Source organism: Engystomops pustulosus, chromosome 5, assembly GCF_040894005.1.
Source record: "Engystomops pustulosus chromosome 5, aEngPut4.maternal, whole genome shotgun sequence".
Classification (NCBI taxonomy): domain Eukaryota; kingdom Metazoa; phylum Chordata; class Amphibia; order Anura; family Leptodactylidae; genus Engystomops; species Engystomops pustulosus.
In genome coordinates, this window is record NC_092415.1 from 136,832,732 (window position 1) to 136,852,772 (window position 20,041).

General features: G+C 41.0%; 1 protein-coding gene across 3 annotated transcripts in view; it reads right to left on the reverse strand.

Moving 5' to 3' along the window:
• The window catches only part of TNS3 (tensin 3), a 200,270-nt gene that overhangs the window by 22,594 nt on the left and 157,635 nt on the right, over nucleotides 1-20,041 (reverse strand). For all 3 annotated transcript variants that reach the window (XM_072153124.1, XM_072153125.1, XM_072153126.1), the window contains exons 20-23: nucleotides 18,959-19,082; nucleotides 18,806-18,868; nucleotides 9,639-9,780; nucleotides 8,258-8,859 (exon numbers count right to left, since the gene is read on the reverse strand). In XM_072153124.1, the coding sequence (XP_072009225.1) occupies nucleotides 8,258-8,859; nucleotides 9,639-9,780; nucleotides 18,806-18,868; nucleotides 18,959-19,082 (931 nt within the window). The remainder of the gene's footprint in view (nucleotides 1-8,257; nucleotides 8,860-9,638; nucleotides 9,781-18,805; nucleotides 18,869-18,958; nucleotides 19,083-20,041) is intronic.

Genomic DNA, 20,041 nt, shown 5'->3' on the forward strand with positions numbered 1-20,041 from the left:
TACACAAAAGATTGAACACACTCCCCTGCAAGCACTGGGGAAAATAAAGGAACTCATTCCTAACCTTCAGGATGAGACAGATTCAGACATCCTTTCCTCCCATCTTATGGTTTCCCCTTCAGTAAACAACAGGATGACAAAACTGTATATCACATCAGGCATGGACGCATTCTCTCAGAATATTCCTACTCTTTATGTCACTCTTTATGGCTAGGAAATGCATTGCCTTGGTATGGTATGATCCTAACAACCCGACCCTGAGAATGTGGAAACCAAACATAAACAAGATACTCCCTTATGAATCCCTGCTGCATAAACATGGGAACTGTCCAGACAAATTAACCACATACACTCACCGGCCACTTTATTAGGTACACCTGTCCAACTGCTCGTTAACACTTAATTTCTAATCAACCAATCACATATCGGCAACTCAGTGCATTTAGGCATGTAGACATGGTCAAGACAATCTCCTGCAGTTCAAACCGAGCATCAGTATGGGGAAGAAAGGTGATTTGAGTGCCTTTGAACGTGGCATGGTTATTGGTGCCCGAAGGGCTGGTCTGAGTATTTCAGAAACTGCTGATCTACTGAGATTTTCACGCACAATCATCTCTAGGGTTTACAGAGAGTGGTCCGAAAAAGAAAAAACATCCAGTGAGCGGCAGTTCTGTGGGCGGAAATGCCTTGTTGATGCCAGAGGTCAGAGAAGAATGGGCAGACTGGTTCGAGCTGATAGAAAGGCAACAGTGACTCAAATCGCCACCCGTAACAACCAAGGTAGGCAGAAGAGCATCTCTGAACGCACAGTACGTTGAACTTTGAGGCAGATGGGCTACAGCAGCAGAAGACCACACCGGGTGCCACTCCTTTCAGCTAAGAACAGGAAACTGAGGCTACAATTTGCACAAGCTCATCGAAGTTGGACCGTAGAAGATTGGAAAAACGTTGCCTGGTCTGATGAGTCTCGATTTCTGCTGCGACATTCGGATGGTAGGGTCAGAATTTGGCGTCAACAACATGAAAGCATGGATCCATCCTGCCTTGTATCAACGGTTCAGGCTGGTGGTGGTGGTGTCATGGTGTGGGGAATATTTTCTTGGCACTCTTTGGGCCCCTTGGTACCAATTGAGCATCGTTGCAACGCCACAGCCTACCTGAGTATTGTTGCTGACCATGTCCATCCCTTTATGACCACAATGTACCCAACATCTGATGGCTACTTTCAGCAGGATAATGCGCCATGTCATAAAGCTGGAATCATCTCAGACTGGTTTCTTGAACATGACAATGAGTTCACTGTACTCAAATGGCCTCCACAGTCACCAGATCTCAATCCAATAGAGCATCTTTGGGATGTGGTGGAACGGGAGATTCGCATCATGGATGTGCAGCCGACAAATCTGCGGCAACTGTGTGATGCCATCATGTCAATATGGACCAAAATCTCTGAGGAATGCTTCCAGCACCTTGTTGAATATATGCCACGAAGAATTGAGGCAGTTCTGAAGGCAAAAGCAGGTCCAACCCGTTACTAGCATGGTGTAACTAGTAAAGTGGCCGGTGAGTGTATATGGTGTGGTGTGTGACTCTAAACGCACCATCTACTGCCCTCACAGATGTTGAGACTCCCTATCCAACCTCTTATCCCAACCATAACAGACACATTTGTGAAACTAGAAATGTGACTCCTTTCACTGAACCTTTATAAGGCTACATACCAATTTCTTAACTATGGATGGGTATTTTTTTTTTTTTAATTGTTCAGTTATTTTATATCTGTGTTTGCATGGGTTTCCTCCGGTTTCCTCCCATCCTCCGAAACATACTGGTAGGTTGATTAGATTGTGAGCCCCATTGGGGACAGGGACTGATTTGGCAAGCTCTGTGCAGGGCTGCGTAATCTGTGTGCACTATATAAATAAAGGATCATTATTATTTATCTCCATTGTACACTCAATTTAATTCCATCACATACAAGCAGAACCATTAGCAAATGTATACATACTTGCACAATTTCACAGTTATATATACACACACATGCAGTCAGACCAAAAGTTTGGACACAACCTTCTTATTCAAACTATAAAAATTACTCACACTGAAAGCATCAAAACTATGAATTAACACATGTGGAATTATATCCTTAACAAAAAAGTGTGATACAACTGAAAATAAGTCTTATATTTTAGGGTTTCAAAGTAGTCACCTTTTGCTTTTATTGATACTTTGCACACTCTTGGCAATCTGTTGATGAACTTAAAGAGGTAGTCACCTGAAATGGTTTTCACATCACAGATGTGCCCTGTCAGGTTTATTAAGTTGGATTTCTTGCCTTATAAATGGGGTTGGGACCACAGTTGTGTTGTACAGAAGTCAGGAGGATACACAGCTGATAGTCCTACTGAATAGACTGTTGGAATTTGTATTATGGCTAGAAAAAAAAAGCAGCTAAGTAAAGAAAAACGAGTGTCCATCATTACTTTAAGAAATGAAGGTCAGTCAGTCACAAAATTGGGAAAACTTTAAAAATGTCCCCAAGTGCAGTTGCAGAAACTGCCTCACATGAAGATCGCCCCAGGAAAGGAAGACCAAGATTCACCTCTGCTGCAGAGGATAAGTTCATCAGCCTCACAAAGCGCAGGTTAACAGCAGCTCAGATTAGAGACCAGGTCACTGCCGCACAGAGTTCTAGCAGCAGACACATCTCTACAACAAGTGGTAAGAGGGGACTGTGTGGAGCAGCCTATATGGTAAAATAGCTGCTAGGAAACCACTGGACTGGCACAAGAGAACACAAGGAATGGACATTAGACCAGTGGAAATCTGTGCTTTGGTCTAATGAGTCCAAATTTGAGATCTTTGGTTCCAACCACTGTGACTTTGTGATATTCCGAAAAAAAAAAAAAGGTGAACGAATGGCCTCTACATGCCTGGTCCCCACAGTGAAGCATGGAGAAGGAGGTGTGATGGTGTGGGGTGCTTTGCTGGTGACACTGTTGGGGATTTATTTAAATTTGAAGGTATACTGAACCAGCATGATTACCACAGCATCTTGCAGCGGCATGCTATTCCATATGGTTTGCGTTTAGTTGGACCATAATTTATTTTTCAACAGGACAATGACCCAAAATACACCTCCAGACTGTGTAAGGGTGATTTTACCAAGAAGGATAGTGATGGGTTGCTACGCCAGATGACCTGTCCTCCACAGTCACCAGACCTGAACCCAATGAAAATGGTTTGGAGTGCTAAGCATCTCAGCATGCTAAGGAACTCCTTCAAGACTGTTGAAATACCATTTCAGGTGACTACCTCTTAAGGCTCATCAAAAGAATGCCAAGAGTGTGCAAAGTAGTAATTAAAGCAAAATTTGGCTACTTTGAAGAACCTAGGATATAAGACATATTTTCAGTTGTTTCATACTTCTTTGTTAAGTATATAATTCCACATAAAAAAACAATGTTAGTGCTCTATCTCCACAATAAAATGTTAAAATTGAGAGTTCCACAGAAATACAGAAAACTCTTTGAAAAGGTGTGTCAAAATTTTTGGTCTGCACTGTATGTATATATATATACACACACACATCCTTGCCAATATTTGGTCTGGAGGGAAGGCAAATCACAAGGTCAAAGTCTGGACAGTTATCTTACAGGTCTGGTGACACACGTCACCAGATTTCAACCCATTAAACGATTAGCGCCTTTAGGTGAGGATTGAAACGTCCTTTTCAGAATTCCCTCTTTTATGTGAAATCTCGGCCAAAGTTAGGCAAAAATTAACAGAAAAGAGTCATATTATGTCTGTGAGAAGCCAAATTTAGAAAACGCAGGGGGTGTGTATCTTCAGTTCTTTAGTACCTACAAACATGCTTTTGGTGTCATATTAAACATAATAATTTCCTCTTTCAGATTCCCACTAGACATAGTTGGAATTGTGAACTGCAGCTAAAGATCCAGTTCCTGCCTATTTCTCTAACTGCCAGAAACTCTGGTTCCATAGCTCACAGAACCACAAGCCTGATGCAATCTGAAAACTTAAGCTATTTTGACAAAATCCTTACTTCTTCAGCTGCCATTACTGTCCATAACAAGGCAGCAGATGGAGTACCATGTGATCATAACTGTCCATTGCCAATCTTGCTTCCGGGACCTTATGATAATGCTTGATGTTAAGGGGGCTGCCTAACAAGGTAACCAAAAGAGGCAATTATATTCTTATCACAACCCGGAAACATATTCCCAGAATCCGTCAATGGCTATATGATCACATGACATCCATATGAGACCATTTTATGGACAGAAATGGCAGCTGCTGAGGTAAAAGGCATTTCTAAGCAGGGTGCTTTACTTTGCATGTCATTAAAGTGGTACACAACATTAATACATGTGTATTGGTAAATTACCACACATTTACATGCACATAACAAAAAACATGGAGTTATGTGGTCAGCCCTTTTAAGTCTGTTCTGATGCATCTGAAACATACATCACTAAAAGGGACATTTTAAGCCTAAGCCATGAACTTCTGGCAGAACCTTACCTTCTGTGAGGACACTGAAATTACTGATCCTCGTCTCTGCAAATGCTCTGCAGTATACCTCATTTCTATGGCCAAATTTACAGTAGTTCCTTGACAATACAATACTAGTTATACTTGATGCTAATGTAAATTTGTAGCAACAAAAACCAATGTTACACACATGAAACCAAGTACATGGCGACTTTCTCAGTTTTATATTAAATTTTATAGCTGTTTAGAAAACAAAAATCCAGCTTTGCATGTGCGACCAGCTAATTTTTTGGAATTCTTGAAATTTGAATGTCGAATACTAGTACTTCAAGTAACAATTGTGCCTCTAAGAACCAACAGAGGCTAAAGCTGCCAGACAGCGCTAAGCTGGCTCCAAGTGCAGAAGAAGAAAGTATAAATTATTTCTTATCTTTAAACCCCCTGGGGCAAGACCTAGAAAATTGTGTGATCCCAGAAACTAAATTTATCATTAAAAAGAAACATGAGAAACCAAGGACACTTACTCGTAGATCTGGACACCATAGTTGTGATAATTTTCATATACCCCTGTTTCCCCTAAAATAGGACTTCCCCCGAAAATAAGACCTAGTGGTAGTCATTGCTATAGCTTCCCCCCACACCATACACTAGTATTAGTAGATCTTTTAGATTCTGCAAAAGGTTGTGAAATTCATTATGAAATAAGTTTGGAGAGTAATAAGGATGTTAGAGAAGTTGATTTTTTGTTCAACAATAAATTTGAATTCTTTTTCATGGAAATATAAAACATCCACTGAAAAGAAGACCTAGTGCCTGTTTAGGAGCAAAAATTTATATAAGATGTTGTCTTATTTTCAGGGGAACAGGGTATTTGTTATCCATGGCCTGCTTTCTTCAAATCTACTTTAAATTATGCTAATGAGGCTAAGAATACCAAATATAAGAAGATTATCACAGTGCATGGATCTATGAGTAAGTGCCCCCTGGTTTATCCATGCTTGATTTCGATGGGGGATTTCCTAATCTAATACTGAGCAATACTATTGCATGTCTGTTTTTTCTAATCTTTTAATATCTGCATACTTGTGTACTCCACTTTATTACTGACTGATACAGGCGGTCCCCTACTTAAGAATATCTGACTTACAGATGACCCCTAGTTACAAACGGTCCGTTTGTAACTAGGGGTCGTCTGTAAGTCGGGTGTTCTTAAAGGGAACCTGTCACCAGGAGAGCCATTTTTAGCACTCCCCCAGTCCCCACAGAGCATAGTACATACACTGCCAAAGTGTTTTTGTATAAGAAATTGGTTTTACAGAAAAAAAGATATGTTATATTGTACCTTTCATTAGCATCTGCTGTGTGACTAGACTAGAAAGGAGCAGTTCCCCCCCCCCCCACCCACCCTTGGGAAACATGTGAACTTTTCAAATATATGAATAACTCCCCACACTCGGGATTGGCTGTTGAGGAGCAGGGGGCGTCGCTAAGCCAAGTGATGGGTGTTTTCATATATTTGAAAAGGTCACATGGGGGGGCTGTTTCCCAAGGGTGGGGGGGAACTGCTCCTTTCCAGTCACTCCCATTTGGCAACTGCCTAGTCACACAGCAGATGCTAATGAAAGGTACAATATAACATATCTTTTTTTCTGTAAAACCAATTTTTAATACAAAAACACTTTGGCAGTATATGTACTATGCTCTGTGGGGACTGGGGGAGTGCTAAAAATGGGTCTCCTGGTGACAGGTTCCCTTTAAGTAGGGGACCGCCTGTATCAGCCAGTAATAAAGTGGAGTACACAAGTATAGATGTTGGTTATTTACTATACTTAAGCCTCAGGCTACAATAAACAGCAATACACAGCTATAACAGTTATCAATTGTGTCTGCAAAATTTATTGTTAATCCGGGTTCTTGTGACAACCCAACATTTTTAAAATCTAATTGTCACAGAGACCAAAAAAATTGGTTAGGGTTACAAAATATACAGTTCCGACTCACATACAAATTCAACTTAAGAACAAAATTACGGAACCTATCTTGTACATAACCTGCCTGTAAATACTCACTAGAGAATCTAGTGAAGCAAATCTATCTGGTGTGTACTTTTGACTTATCCACAACCTCTTGTCTTGCATAACACCATCCCACATCAAGGCTCTTAAAGGAGTGAAACAGACTACCTAGAAGTAAAATATGGGTAAAAAGAAGTGTCTTATTGTTGACCACAAAACACCTGATGGGCAGAAGTTATCAGCCGAGACCCCTAATTTTACCACCAAAAACTGGGAAAAACTACTGACTCGAGTATAATCCGGAGGGTGGGAAATGCATTGGTCAACCCCCCCCCAGTATATAGCCAGCAAGCCCCCAGTAGTATATAGTCAGCCAGCTCCCAGTAGTATACAGCCAGCCAGCTCCCAGTAGTATACAGCCAGCCAGCTCCCATGTAGTATACAGCCAGCCTGCCCCTAGTGGTATACAGCCTGACAGCCCCTAGTAGTATACAGCCTGCCCCTAGTAGTATACAGCCTGACAGCCCCTAGTAGTATACAGCCTGCCCCTAGTAGTATACAGCCTGACAGCCCCTAGTAGTATACAGCCTGACAGCCCCTAGTAGTATACAGCCTGACAGCCCCTAGTAGTATACAGCCTGACAGCCCCTAGTAGTATACAGCCTGACAGCCCCTAGTAGTATACAGCCTTCCCCCATCTAGTATACAGCCTTCCCCCATGTAGTATACAGCAGCCCCTAGTAGTATACAGCCTTCCCCCATGTAGTATACAGCTGCCCCCATGTAGTATACCGCCTGCCCCCATGTAGTATACCGCCTGCCCCCATGTAGTATACCGCCTGCCCCCATGTAGTATACCGCCTGCCCCCATGTAGTATACTGCCTGCCCCCATGTAGTATACTGCCTGCCCCCATGTAGTATACTGCCTGCCCCCATGTAGTATACTGCCTGCCCCCATGTAGTATACTGCCTGCCCCCATGTAGTATACTGCCTGCCCCCATGTAGTATACTGCCTGCCCCCATGTAGTATACAGCCTGCCCCCACAGCCCTTAAAAAAATAAACTTATATACTCACCCTCCGATGTCAGCGCGGCTCCCCGATGTCCCCGATGTCAGCGTGCCCCCGTCTTCTTTCTTCTCCGCGGCTCCTCTTCTTTCTTCCGGCATGGACGCGGCCATGTTTTCTTCTAGCAGGCGCATACTAGGACGCGGCCGCTGCTGACGTCATAGTATGCGCGGCCATGAAGAAAACATGGCCGCGTCCATGACAGAAGCAAGAAGAAAGAAGAGGAGCCGCGGAAAAGAATGAAGACGGGACGCGCTGACATTAGGGACATCGGGGAGCCGCGCTGACATCGGAGGGTGAGTATATAAGTTTTTTTTTTAAGTGGGAATTTTTTTAATAGACTTGTGTATAAGCCGAGGGGAAGTTTTTCAGCACATTTTTTGTGCTGAAAAACTCGGCTTATACACGAGTATATATATGGTAATATGATTACTTTCACTAGAATTATTATTTCTAACAAAGGATGAAAAATTTAATTTCTAGGTCCTATAGCTGGCTCTACTTCCTATTTTTTGCCTTACAACATCACCTCCAATGGAACTTCTAAGCCAGAACCCACCACTTAGGTGGCTGGTCAATACATGTGTTTTATTTAAAGCAGGATAGTGAACTTTATGCTTGATGAAACATATTTTTTTCTAGGACAAAATTTTCTTACCCTGGATAGAAGATTCACTTATAACTTTTGAAAAATCCGGGAGCACGTTGGGAAACGGAATGCTGATTGTACTACCACTATGCGGACTTGAAAATCCACTCGATGATGGAGAGACTGAGCCAAATGATCGTTCACCTTCAGAAATTCTCTTCTTCTCAGGAAGAGGTGGTTGTGATTGAATGTTTTTGACCATATGTTGCAATCCCGGACTGCCTTGGTTTTGGGAGACATTATTGTCTAATGAAAACTGTGTTCTTATGGTTTTCGGGGAGCCATTTGTGCTTGAGTGCAGAGACATTTGTTTTTCATGCAACTGAGGATTATTGCTGGCAATTACATGACTGTCAAAGTTCAAATAAGCCCGGGCATTTCTGCTTGCATTATGTTCTTGGAGATCAGTGTGTCCTGGATTAGAATCACTTATAGTAAGAAACTGATGTCCGAGGGATGAGTCTTGGTTCAGTGCTGATCTCTCAGGGCTCAAGAACTCTGATGATTGCAAGTCACTAACAAGTGACTTATTTCTGTTCTTCAATGAAGACTGAAAGGAAGGTGTAGACTTTGGTGCATTTTCCATCCATAGATTTTCAGCTTCTGAAATGCTAGTTATTAAAGGAAAAATATTCTTAGAAAATATAAACACTACAATATTAAAATAATTGGGAGAAAATCTATCAAGGCCAGAAAACTGGTAAACAAAGTTGCAAAGCTTTATCAAACAAAAATTAGCAACTTTTTGCTTGCTTTCCAGAACTCTCAAACCTTTTTCTTAAAAATGAAAAAACCCGGAGAGGATCAGCATAGTGCAGCCTGACACATTTTCCACAATTTACACCAGAAGCTAGAGTAATGGCTCAGTCATATTGCGGTTGTCGGTGTGTAAATCACACAGTGTCCTGTTTCATGTATCAACCAGTGTCCAGGACAGGAATATATATAAAACTATATAATATAACTACAATGCAAGTAGTCACTTCTTCTCTGCGAATCAGCAGCGCCAAACTGTAAACATGTAATTAAAGACTTTGGAGTTGGTCCGTGAAACAGGACACTGCACAGTCTGTGATTCACTGACTGACAATGGCAGTGTGAAACCACTCTAAAATAAAGTGCATGTCATGGTCAGTGTAGATTTGATGTTATGGCGCACAGACCCATCTCCAGCACAGTTTGGACCAGATTTCAGAAAATGGAATATTGGCATTACTGAAATTGCTGAAACATACTCTTCTTTTATTCTGTCAATACACAGAAAGTGTTAGATTGGATTAGTCTTCTCCATCACATCATTGATGCACCTAGCACATACAACCACAGTTTGATTTCTACATTGACTGGCCTAATCATTATTCTATGTTAAAGCCACATAGTTCAAACACACCTCTCTTCTCTGGCTGCTGGAGATGCAGTCTTTTGCATTGCAGATCTTTGTAGTTCAGTCATAAAGAAAATAGAGTTTGTCCCGATGGAATTCTCAGGAGGAAGGACTCTCTGCTTAAGACTTTCACTGTAATTTGTCGAATCTAAAACAAGCACAAAGATTGATGGAATTATGATGGAGATTTTTTCACTGCAACTGATTTTCAATGTGTACAATAAAATGCATTATCAATAAATAGCATATACATCATTTATCTAAAATACAGTAAAAAAAATCTAGAAATTTAGCCTTCTTAAAAGAAGAGCACCAATATACAGAATATTCAAATGAATATGAAACCCATTATGAAATAAGATGCTCTATACTAGAAACACTATAGTTGATCTAACATGGAAATAAAGCATGGATAAACCGAGGGACACTTACTCCTAGATCTTGGCACTGTGACTGTGGTAATCTTCTTTTAATCGTTATCCGAGGCCTCCTTCCTTCTAAAATCAACTTTATGCTAATGAGCCCGAAGCCTAGGGGTATTACCAGAGCCCCTCTTCCCAGGCTGTTACACTGTCACCCCTCTGCCTACTGAAATCTCACTGCGGTAAAGGACAGTATGACAGTGGAGGGGGAGTGTTCCTTGCACACTGTAACAGCCTGTGACAATTTCCTACCCTTCATGCTCCTTAGCATAATTTTAAATGTTGTTGTTTTTAGAAGGAAGGAGACCATGGATAACAAGTATAAGAAGATTACCGCAGCCACAGTGCCTGGATCTATGAGAAAGTGTCCTTGATTTATCATGCTTGATTTTGATGGAAGATTTCCTTTAAGCTTGGAAAACACTACATAAAAGTGTTACCTACAAAGTATTGCAGCAGATTATCACACAGTAGAAACTGTACAGAATATCAATAGATCTTATAGAGATGAATTGAAGCCTAGGTATTCCATATTACTGTAACTCTTTATGGGGCCAAATACAGACAAGCTGTTTCTCAACATTACAAGGTGGAAACTAGAACAATGGATAAACATATTTGCCAAATACTGCTATATCAATCCAACAGCATTATATTGAACTCCTTGTTAAATGAGAACTTTTTAATATTGAATTGTGTGCATTGAGTTTACTTTCAACCACTTGTGTTGGCATTCACGTATGTACATACACAATCTCGGAGGCCACTCGAAGTTAGATCATTCTCAATTAAGCAGTCACATTCCACAGATTCCAAATGCTCTGGAGCCAAGTAACTTAACACTCCTTCACTGTACTTAACTGTTAATGGGATAGCAGCTCTCAGTCCTTTCTGACCGTAAAATATATCTAAGGCATTTTTAAAGAAATATAAACAAATTCGTGGTACATAAGATCTGTATATAATTTCAATAACCTTATTCTTCAACTGTAGGAGGTTTTATTTTTTATTTTTTTTACAAAAACATCTAGTTAAGCATGCAATAAAGGAGTGATAACTGGGTCTTCATAATAGCAAGTGTCTGTGACCTAATCTTTAGGTTCCTTCATATTAAAAATATTTCTAGAGCGGCTTAGGGATCATAGAGCTTTTGGTGTTGTATGGGTAAGATCTGCGAATTGCAGAAGCTTACCATAATTGAGAAAACAAACAAGCCTTGAATTTGGTATATTCCTCTATACCAAGGAATTATAACATCTAATACTCATATAGTTCATAAAAGAATGAAAAGGAATTCCTAAGGCCTCATGCACACAAACGTATGGACGCCCGGGTCGTAGTCCAGGCCTGTATACAGCCGGTGCAGGAGAGAGGAGGGGTGCTCTTCACACCTCCCCTCTCCATAGAAAGCCAAGTGGCACCTGGCCCAGATGCCATAGACAAATATGGGTGTTGTGATCACAGGCTCCCATACATCTGTGTACATGGCCTAAGAGATTTTATTGGCTGCCATGAAGCCTAGTATCCCTACATCTGCCCCTATCACTTATCTGCCTGTGGCTTGTAGCTTTACTCTCCTCACAATGGGGGGGGGGATTTATAAACACTCTTGCGCCAAAATTCTGTTTTTGCACCAAAAACACTGTCTAAAATGCCTTGCACCACAGTTATCAAGACCTTTAGACCTTTTTTTTGGCACTTGTCCGATTAAGGGGCATGGCCTGCAAGAAATCATCCGTGCGCCCAAAATTCTGGCGCACAGTTGAGACCAACTAAAAGTACGTCTAAAGTAGGAACCTACAGTCTTATACTGCACCAGAATTTATCATCACAGTGATAAATCTAACACAGCAAAAGACTAGTATTTTCCAGCTAGAAACTGGCGGAACCCGGGACACATTGTTAAATCCCCCCCAATTTGTTACTTGCCGGCAGGAAATCTGTGTCTGTGTGAGCTTGTCCTGGAATGCACGGGTGGGGGCTAGAGGCAGATGGCAGCTTACTGAAGCATCAGAAGAACAAGATGTCTGCTGACCCTAAACTCAGAAGATGCAGGGTCAGATCCAGGGGCAATCATAATTATGTAAACAAGGACTGATAGAGACAAGTTTGACTTGTATCTGTGAAATGATGTATTTTTGTTAATAACAGTGAATTAGAGAATGTGTTATTTTGTTATCACATTTCAGAATCTTGTCTTCATGGGAATACCCCTTTAAGGGGGAACCCGATGTCAGGAAATCACATTTTCAACTAATGACAATTTCCCATAAGGCTTTTTAATACTCATTTCCAATCTTCTTATATAAATTAAAATTACTTCTTCCACTCACAGGGAGTCATCATCATTAGTTCTCACAATTCTACTTCCTGCTTCTTACATCCCCTTCTGACTTTGTGCTGTAAGCAAATCTCTTTCAGATCATGTCTGTTTACTTGAGAGGAGGGAGCAGGAAGTAAGAGCAGTGTGCAGATAATGATGATGATGATGATGATGATGATGATGACTTGATGCAGTTTGCTGGCAGGGAGCCAAGTACTTTTTACAACCTTAGTGGAACAACTAAGGTTCATTATAAATGCACATTGAGAATTCATGTTAATTACAGGTTCGGTTAAGCGCAACTTCAAAATGGTAAACTATGACTACAGTTTAGCTATAACAACAAGATGTGAAGTTTCCTTTTCTGTATGTTAATTAATTGTTCCAGAAGGAAGCAGGGTGGAAAGGTACACTCTACCATGCTGTTTTTCCTGCTGGATGTGACGTTAACTCAGTAGATGGATGCCAAAAGGAGACCATCACATACAGGTATATGCGTATGGACACATTCAGCCGGAAGCTTTTCTGACATACATGTGCAAAAAAAAAATCGACATGTGAACGTAGCCTTAAAAGGAACCTGTCACTAAAACACTGTTTTTAAGTTCTGCACATGCTCCGGGTTCAGCACAGGGTTGGCGTACCTGCATCCAACCCTGTGCTGAACCCGGAGCATGCGCATATAGAGTGGAGACCGTCGGCACTTCTCCACTCCTATCTGCGCATGTCCACGATCTGATGCGGACAGTGCAATTGCTCGGCCCGCAAGAGTATGCAGGGAGGAGGAGACATAAAGCTGTGTAGCGGAGGGAGGTGGGATTACATTTTTTAAATTCAAAATCAAGGATCAGTGGCACGTGCTGGGCATGTCACATCTGCCAAATTATGAATTACTAGCAATTGTGCATTCAAATATAAAAAGACACCTGTCAGTTCATTATGCATAGCGCACCACTCCAATAAAATAATGGGGTCAAAACGTTACTTAGATCCAGAAAAACTTTAAAATAACTAGAGAGACAATTTATGCTGTATGGTGCAACAAGCTGTGTTTAACATACTGCACACTAAAATCCAATTTCACTTTGAACTAGCTATTCGCGCATTTGTTTGACAACCCCCATGGGATCAAGATAGAAACAATACCCCATGATAAATACCCTAAGGGATGTAGTTTCCAAAAGGGTTCCCTTCTTATGAGTATCCACTATGTTGATATCTCATGGGTTTTGAAACGGCAATAAGGCACCTGAAAACTATTCTATCATAATGTACCTATCTAAAGCAAAGTAGAACTCTTGCCCTTTGTGGGCTCACCGTGTGCCCCTACAACAATTTACCCACATAATGGGTCTTTCCATATTCAGAAATTGTTTTGTAACAAACTAAGGTGTACACTGTGTACATTAATAAGGAATGTAGTGTTGTATTCCAAAGGACACAATACTATAAGCGACTGGTATTTTTAAAGGAGAAGTGTGGAGATGTAATGCAAAGAGGTGAAGCCATATGGAGGCAAATTAAATGCCAGCCCCTGTCCCCCCAGTAAATAGGCTGCCAGTCCCTGTCCCCCCAGTAAACAGCCCCCTGTAGTATATAGCCTGCCAGCCCCCTGTAGTAATTGACTCAGAGTTAGGCTTTTTCAGCACAATTTTTCACTTCACCAGAGGTCACAGTGGGCAGAGAGGTCAGTCTATAACTAGAGGTCGAGCGTCCTTAAAGGGAACCTGTCATCAGCAATTAGCCTAATAAATCACTACCAGTACATTTTCAAACAACGTAACACCTTCTAGTTTTATTTTCTTTCATGGTCCAGTGTGATGCCATCTAGAAATAAACTTTAAAGTGAGATATAAATAGGTTGTACAAGGTCAAGGAGGCGGATCAAGCTCTGAATACCTCCTCCTTTGTGACTTCATGCATCGGACTTCAGAGACATCATTAACCAGATCTCCCGGATGCAGGACCATTAATTACAGAGAAAGGGCCATTCTGAGGAAGACGTTAGTGTTAAAATCTCCTCCTCCTTAACTTTATACATCCACTTCACAGTACATTTTCTGGATGATGCCACCACACTGGGTCATGAAGGAAGGTGTTCAGCTGCTTGGCAACATGCAACCTGGTAAAGGTTTATAAGGTCAATTTCTGCTGACAGGTTCCCTTTGAATCAGGGACCACCTGCACGGTTTTTGCCTGTGATTTTCAACCCTTCCTGCTCTTGTGTTGTCTGCCAACACTATCAGTAGCCTATCAGTCCCTGCTGGTGACTCCCTCCCTTTCTAGCTGAAAGTGAAAGATGTGCCTACCAGGGATATGCTGTGTTAGCAAAAAAAATGTTAATAAACTTATAGGACACAGCTGTTACTATGTTACCAAGGAGGTGAAATTTGTCTGTATTTTATAAACCAAGCAGAATTTCTGAATAAAGTATATGGAAAAGAATGCTCATAAAAACTAATTTAATCTGTTGTAAACCCTATATAAGGCTGGGCATGGGCATATCGCTGTGCGCTGTAGAGTAGAAGGAGGTGACCCCTCCATAGAGAAAAGCGGCGCACGGCCGCACACATGGGGAAAGTGTGTGTAGTGTCGTCACTGGGCCGCCATTGCCGTCTATGGGGACGTATATATGTACCCTAAGAAGAGAATTAATAACTTTGCTAGATATTACACAATATTTGAAACACATGTGATATTAAATACTAAGCTTTTGTTTAAGGATATTTGCTTTGAATTTCATGAAATATTGTTTTAATAATTAAACCTCTACACATTCTCCCATATTTACGACTACTAGCAGGGCCTACTCCTTTGTGGAATGTTGTCAGCTGTTGTGGCATCTCCTACAGTTGCCTGGGTGACAAAAGGACTTGACTTATAACCCTCCCCATGACAAATAAAGCTTTTTTTCAACAGCTGGCATAGACAGGGTGTTTTAGCTATGTTGATTCTCTAGCACAATATCTTGATGAACATGAAAATTGTGGATAAAATACACAATAAAGTACAATAGTAAAATTAAAATCTAAAATATATATTCAAAAGTCTGTATCTTTATTCCATAGCAGATTAGATACAGTAACATTTAAAATTAAAGTATAATCTAACCGCAATCTATAATAGGCTATAGCTGACAATGTAGAATACAAGGCTTCATGTGTTTGTCTAACCTCTTACATGTACGAGGGTCAAATATGTGGATTCTACATGTACACCATTAGGAGGATGTTTAATATTTCACTTCCAACAGACACACATTTCAAATCCATCATATCACAGTTCAAGGAAAAACACCTTACCCACAGACTTAAACATCCATATTTTACATTCTGTATGAATGTAATCAATCTAAGAGACAGCTTAAAGGAAGTACACCGACCTACCAAATGAAGCAGTCATGTCATGCGCAGCTCAGAAATTGGGGGACCCAAAGACAGACTTTCAGGAAAGAATTCTGCAAATCCGTTACATTCCCTTAAGAATCAAAGTCAGAGGGATTAAAGAGCTCAATAAGCTGCTGCTCAGGCAGAGACGGCTCCTGCTGATGATCTCTTCCAATTTAAGTTTCTTGGATTTCCTCCTCCCACAGGCCATTTGGAAACAAACATTCTAGCATAGGATATTCATCTAATCAGCTATTAGCAGGGTAAGGGCAGTACAAGCTTCTCTCTCAAAGTCAGTGTTAGACCCAGCAGAGGAGTTTACTGCAGGCAGCCGGAAAAGAATTCAGCAATTGTCTAGAGCTGCTGTGTGCTGTCACTGCCAGCCAGAGATTTCCCTACACTCCGTCTACCAGAACTCCGCCTCAACCCTTTTTTTCTCATCTCAGAGTCTTGCTCCCTAACCAGCTCAGATACACACAGCACATTGTTTCTCATGCTCCTATCCCACATTTACCAATGGGCTGACTGTGCTGCAGGGCAAAGGCCACATCCTTCATCTGAATTCATAAAACTATAGCAATGTGACCCAACAGTATACACATGTATGGTCTGTTGTGTTCTGCTGAGCACAGTGGAAACTCATTATGTTGAACGTGACATAGCTATTTAAGATGTCCTCAAAATGTATTATTAAAGATCGAGTGTTATATCGTTATATCCGTAAAATATCACAGGAAGTTTTTAGTCCCCCATTGTCTACTGCATATAGTCATAAATGAAACGAGACCGCTTACAGCATGTAGTAAAGAAACGTATTGAATTATTAGGACACAGGGTATGTGAATGCATGTGTTTGTGCACAATTTCTTCAGTGCTGAAACTACATTACATTTCTATGACTATCGTTAGGGGTTGTCCACAACAGCTATCCACGGCTCCTGTGTGGTAAGATCCATAAATGTCACTGGAATGAGCTTCAATACTAGAATCAGCTTATGGACAGGTATGGCACAGCTCTGGGAAGAAAGCAAAATTTTTCTAATCCAAACACAACCAACAAAAAGAAGATTTGCTGTATACAAAAGATAAATTCAGTATAACAAAATAAAGTATAACAAATATTGATCAAGTGACCATGTTATGGAAACCTAGAGCCACAAGCAGAGCAGCAGAGGGCCACAAATGACCTTCAGGCTTCCAGTTGCTCGTCATGGGCATTATACACAATTCTCTAAAGCCATAAATACAAATCACAATGTAATACAGGTGGTCCCCTACTTAAGAACACCAGACTTACAGACGACCCCTAGTTACAAACGGACCTCTGGATGTTGGTAATTTACTGCACTTTAACCCCAGGTTAAAATAAACAGCTATAACAGTTATCATAGGTGTCTGTAATAAAGCTTTATTGTTTATCCTAATTCTTATGACAATCCAACATTTTTTAAATCCTATTGTCACAGAGGCCAAAAAAATTTTGGCTGGGGTTACAATTATAAAGTATACAGTTCCGACTTACATACAAATTCAACTTAAGAACAAACCTAAAGAACCTATCCTGTACGTAACCCGGGGACTGCCTGTATATGCAGGATACAATATCATAAAATATCTTCAATGTGACAATCTACACATATGGTCAAAAGGTTACGGTCACATGTGTAAAATCTACCATTGCAGATGTTGCAGTCAAGATAAAACCAGGATCCTGTTCTAAAATCCATACAGCTCAGGGTGCAATTATTATTTAAGTAGTTAATGTGCAGGAAAACACTTGGTGGTGTCTGACAATACGTTTCCTCTACAGATTGTTCTTTTGTCAACTACAGTGTAGGAAAGCAACAAAAGGATATGCAAAGGAAATGGAACAACTTCAGTTTGTAAGGCACAAATAAAAGGTCTGTGAAATGTACAGAACATGGAAAGCAACCAAGATGATGTGCACATCTGTATTGCATGTGTCACAATAGCAAGAAAATATTCTCTTCTACACTAGATGCAGCAGTAAAACGATGGCAGCCCTCTACATTGAGTAAAAGTTCTGCTCTAATTAAATACATTAAAGAAAATCCACCATTTGTCTTTATTTATTATGAACCAAACATACCTTGAGAATGCTGCAGCTGCACTGAAGCAGGCACATATCTTGTTTAATCTTTGAGCTGAGTGGTTTTGAAAAAACTATTATAAAATACCAAGTCTCTGTCGCTTCTGTCCTGGGACTCGGCGCTTCTCTTCTTACACTGCTCAGGAGAATGATGTAATCACTGACAGGCAGAAGTAAACAATCACTGGACCATCCCCCAGCGGCTGTGCATGAGTAATCCAGCTCAGTGATTAGTCCGGTCTGGAACAGTGCAGACAGCTTGTCTAATGTGTTTATGTACTGCAAGAAGTAAGCAACCCAGCTTTCCCAAGGCCCTCAATGTCGTAATTGTTTTTTTAGCAAAACCACTCAACTCAAGGATTAAACAAGATATGCTGGTGCATCATTTTAGCTACAGCATTCTCAAGATATGTTTGGTTCATAATGCATGAAAACAAAGTTAGATTTCCTTTAAAGAAGAAAAGGCCATTAGATAATGAAGCTGCACAGGGAAACCACTGGTTACTAACTATACTAATCCCGATGCTATAAAATGAACAGACAGTTATACCACTAGTTTTCTTACTGATTGATTAAAGTTTACATAATGACCTCACAAGTCCCATACACAATGGGGAGATTATGCTGTAGCCTATGAACTTTCACTTATGAAAGTTTGTTGGCTGTAGGGAGTGTGCGAACCAGGAACGCCCTGTGTTGCCCCACTCTTCTGCCGGCCTTGCCCCCTTTAACGCCCTCCCATGCTTACTTGGCGCAAAGGGGGTAACAAACGCAATACTGCCGTTTTGCATATAATTGTGATTATGTCGGGGCTTACATACAAGAAAGCACATTGTAGATTGGAAAGTTTTATATTTTAAGTGTTTGTGTGCCAACACATAATGTACTTCCTTCCAAGTACACATTGAGCATTTTGCCACCTGTAAACATACCTAAAGGGCTGTAGAACTGATGCCCTGCCTCAATCATCTGACTGTAGTTTGGAGGTGTCCTCACTGAAAAATAAATTCAAGATATGATAACTTTAGAGCTATTTTATCTGTAGAAGTAATTTTAAAACAACGGTATTTAGAAAATGTACTCACCATAAGGAGTTTCCGGTGAAATGGGGAAAGCTGGTGTCGGAGGAACAACTTCATTAGCATTTTTTGAGCAACTGAAAATATTATCTACTTCATCAACATCCCCCTGATAGCTGGAAAATGTTCCCTATGACATAAAAATTTTGAAATTCAGCATTAAAGACAAAATTGACCTTTGGAGAGCAATATATATAAAAGCAACACGCCCACTGGGCTGGCTGTACCTTGTGGTTATATTTCCCTGTATGACAGACAAATACACACCATGTCTGTTTTCTGGCATGAAAGCATTGCAATATTTGCAAGTCTTTGCCCATTGACAGAATTTGCTATTAATTTCCCCCATACACAACCTCCAAGCCAGGTGGTCAAGGAGGGGCATAAAGGGAGAGGTCCAAAGTGGTGAAGTAGTACACTAGCCATTAACTGCGCCTTTTCTGGCGTTAGTTATAGCACATCACCACACCAGATATATCCAGTTGGCAGGAAGGTGGGGGTTCACATCATATTCTGGTGCACAACGCATTTTTTGGAGTAGATTCTAGAACTTTACAGCTTATTTTTTCCTACTGATGCTGTTGTACATACATGTATGCTTGTATAGACTGCGTAAAGTATATGAGCGTTCCTTTACCGAATGTAAACAAGGAGTACATACCTCCCACCCATCCCGGATCCAGCTGAACAGTCCCGTTTTTCAGGCTCTGTCCCGCCCAGCGAAATGCATGGCCTGTGTCTCACTTTGAATACACTACCCCGTTCTCATCATCCTTGCACTCAGTAACATCCACACTCTCCTCCTCCGCTTAGCCAATCCCCTGTCCACACTGTCCCTTACTTAGCCAATCCTCTGTACCCACCTCACTGTAAGTGGAGTCATGCACTCTGCCCAGCACACCTTTATACTCTCCATTTCCAGGAGTACAACTCAGATTGTCATGTGACTGCCTCACACACTACTTCCTGTCATGTGACTGTACCTCTTCATAACCTGCTAGCATGCGGCACAGAGCAGGAACCATTACTAGTAGACACACAGCAAGCTCTGTAAGTCTCTACCTGTCTCTTCATGTGCCTGCACACTCT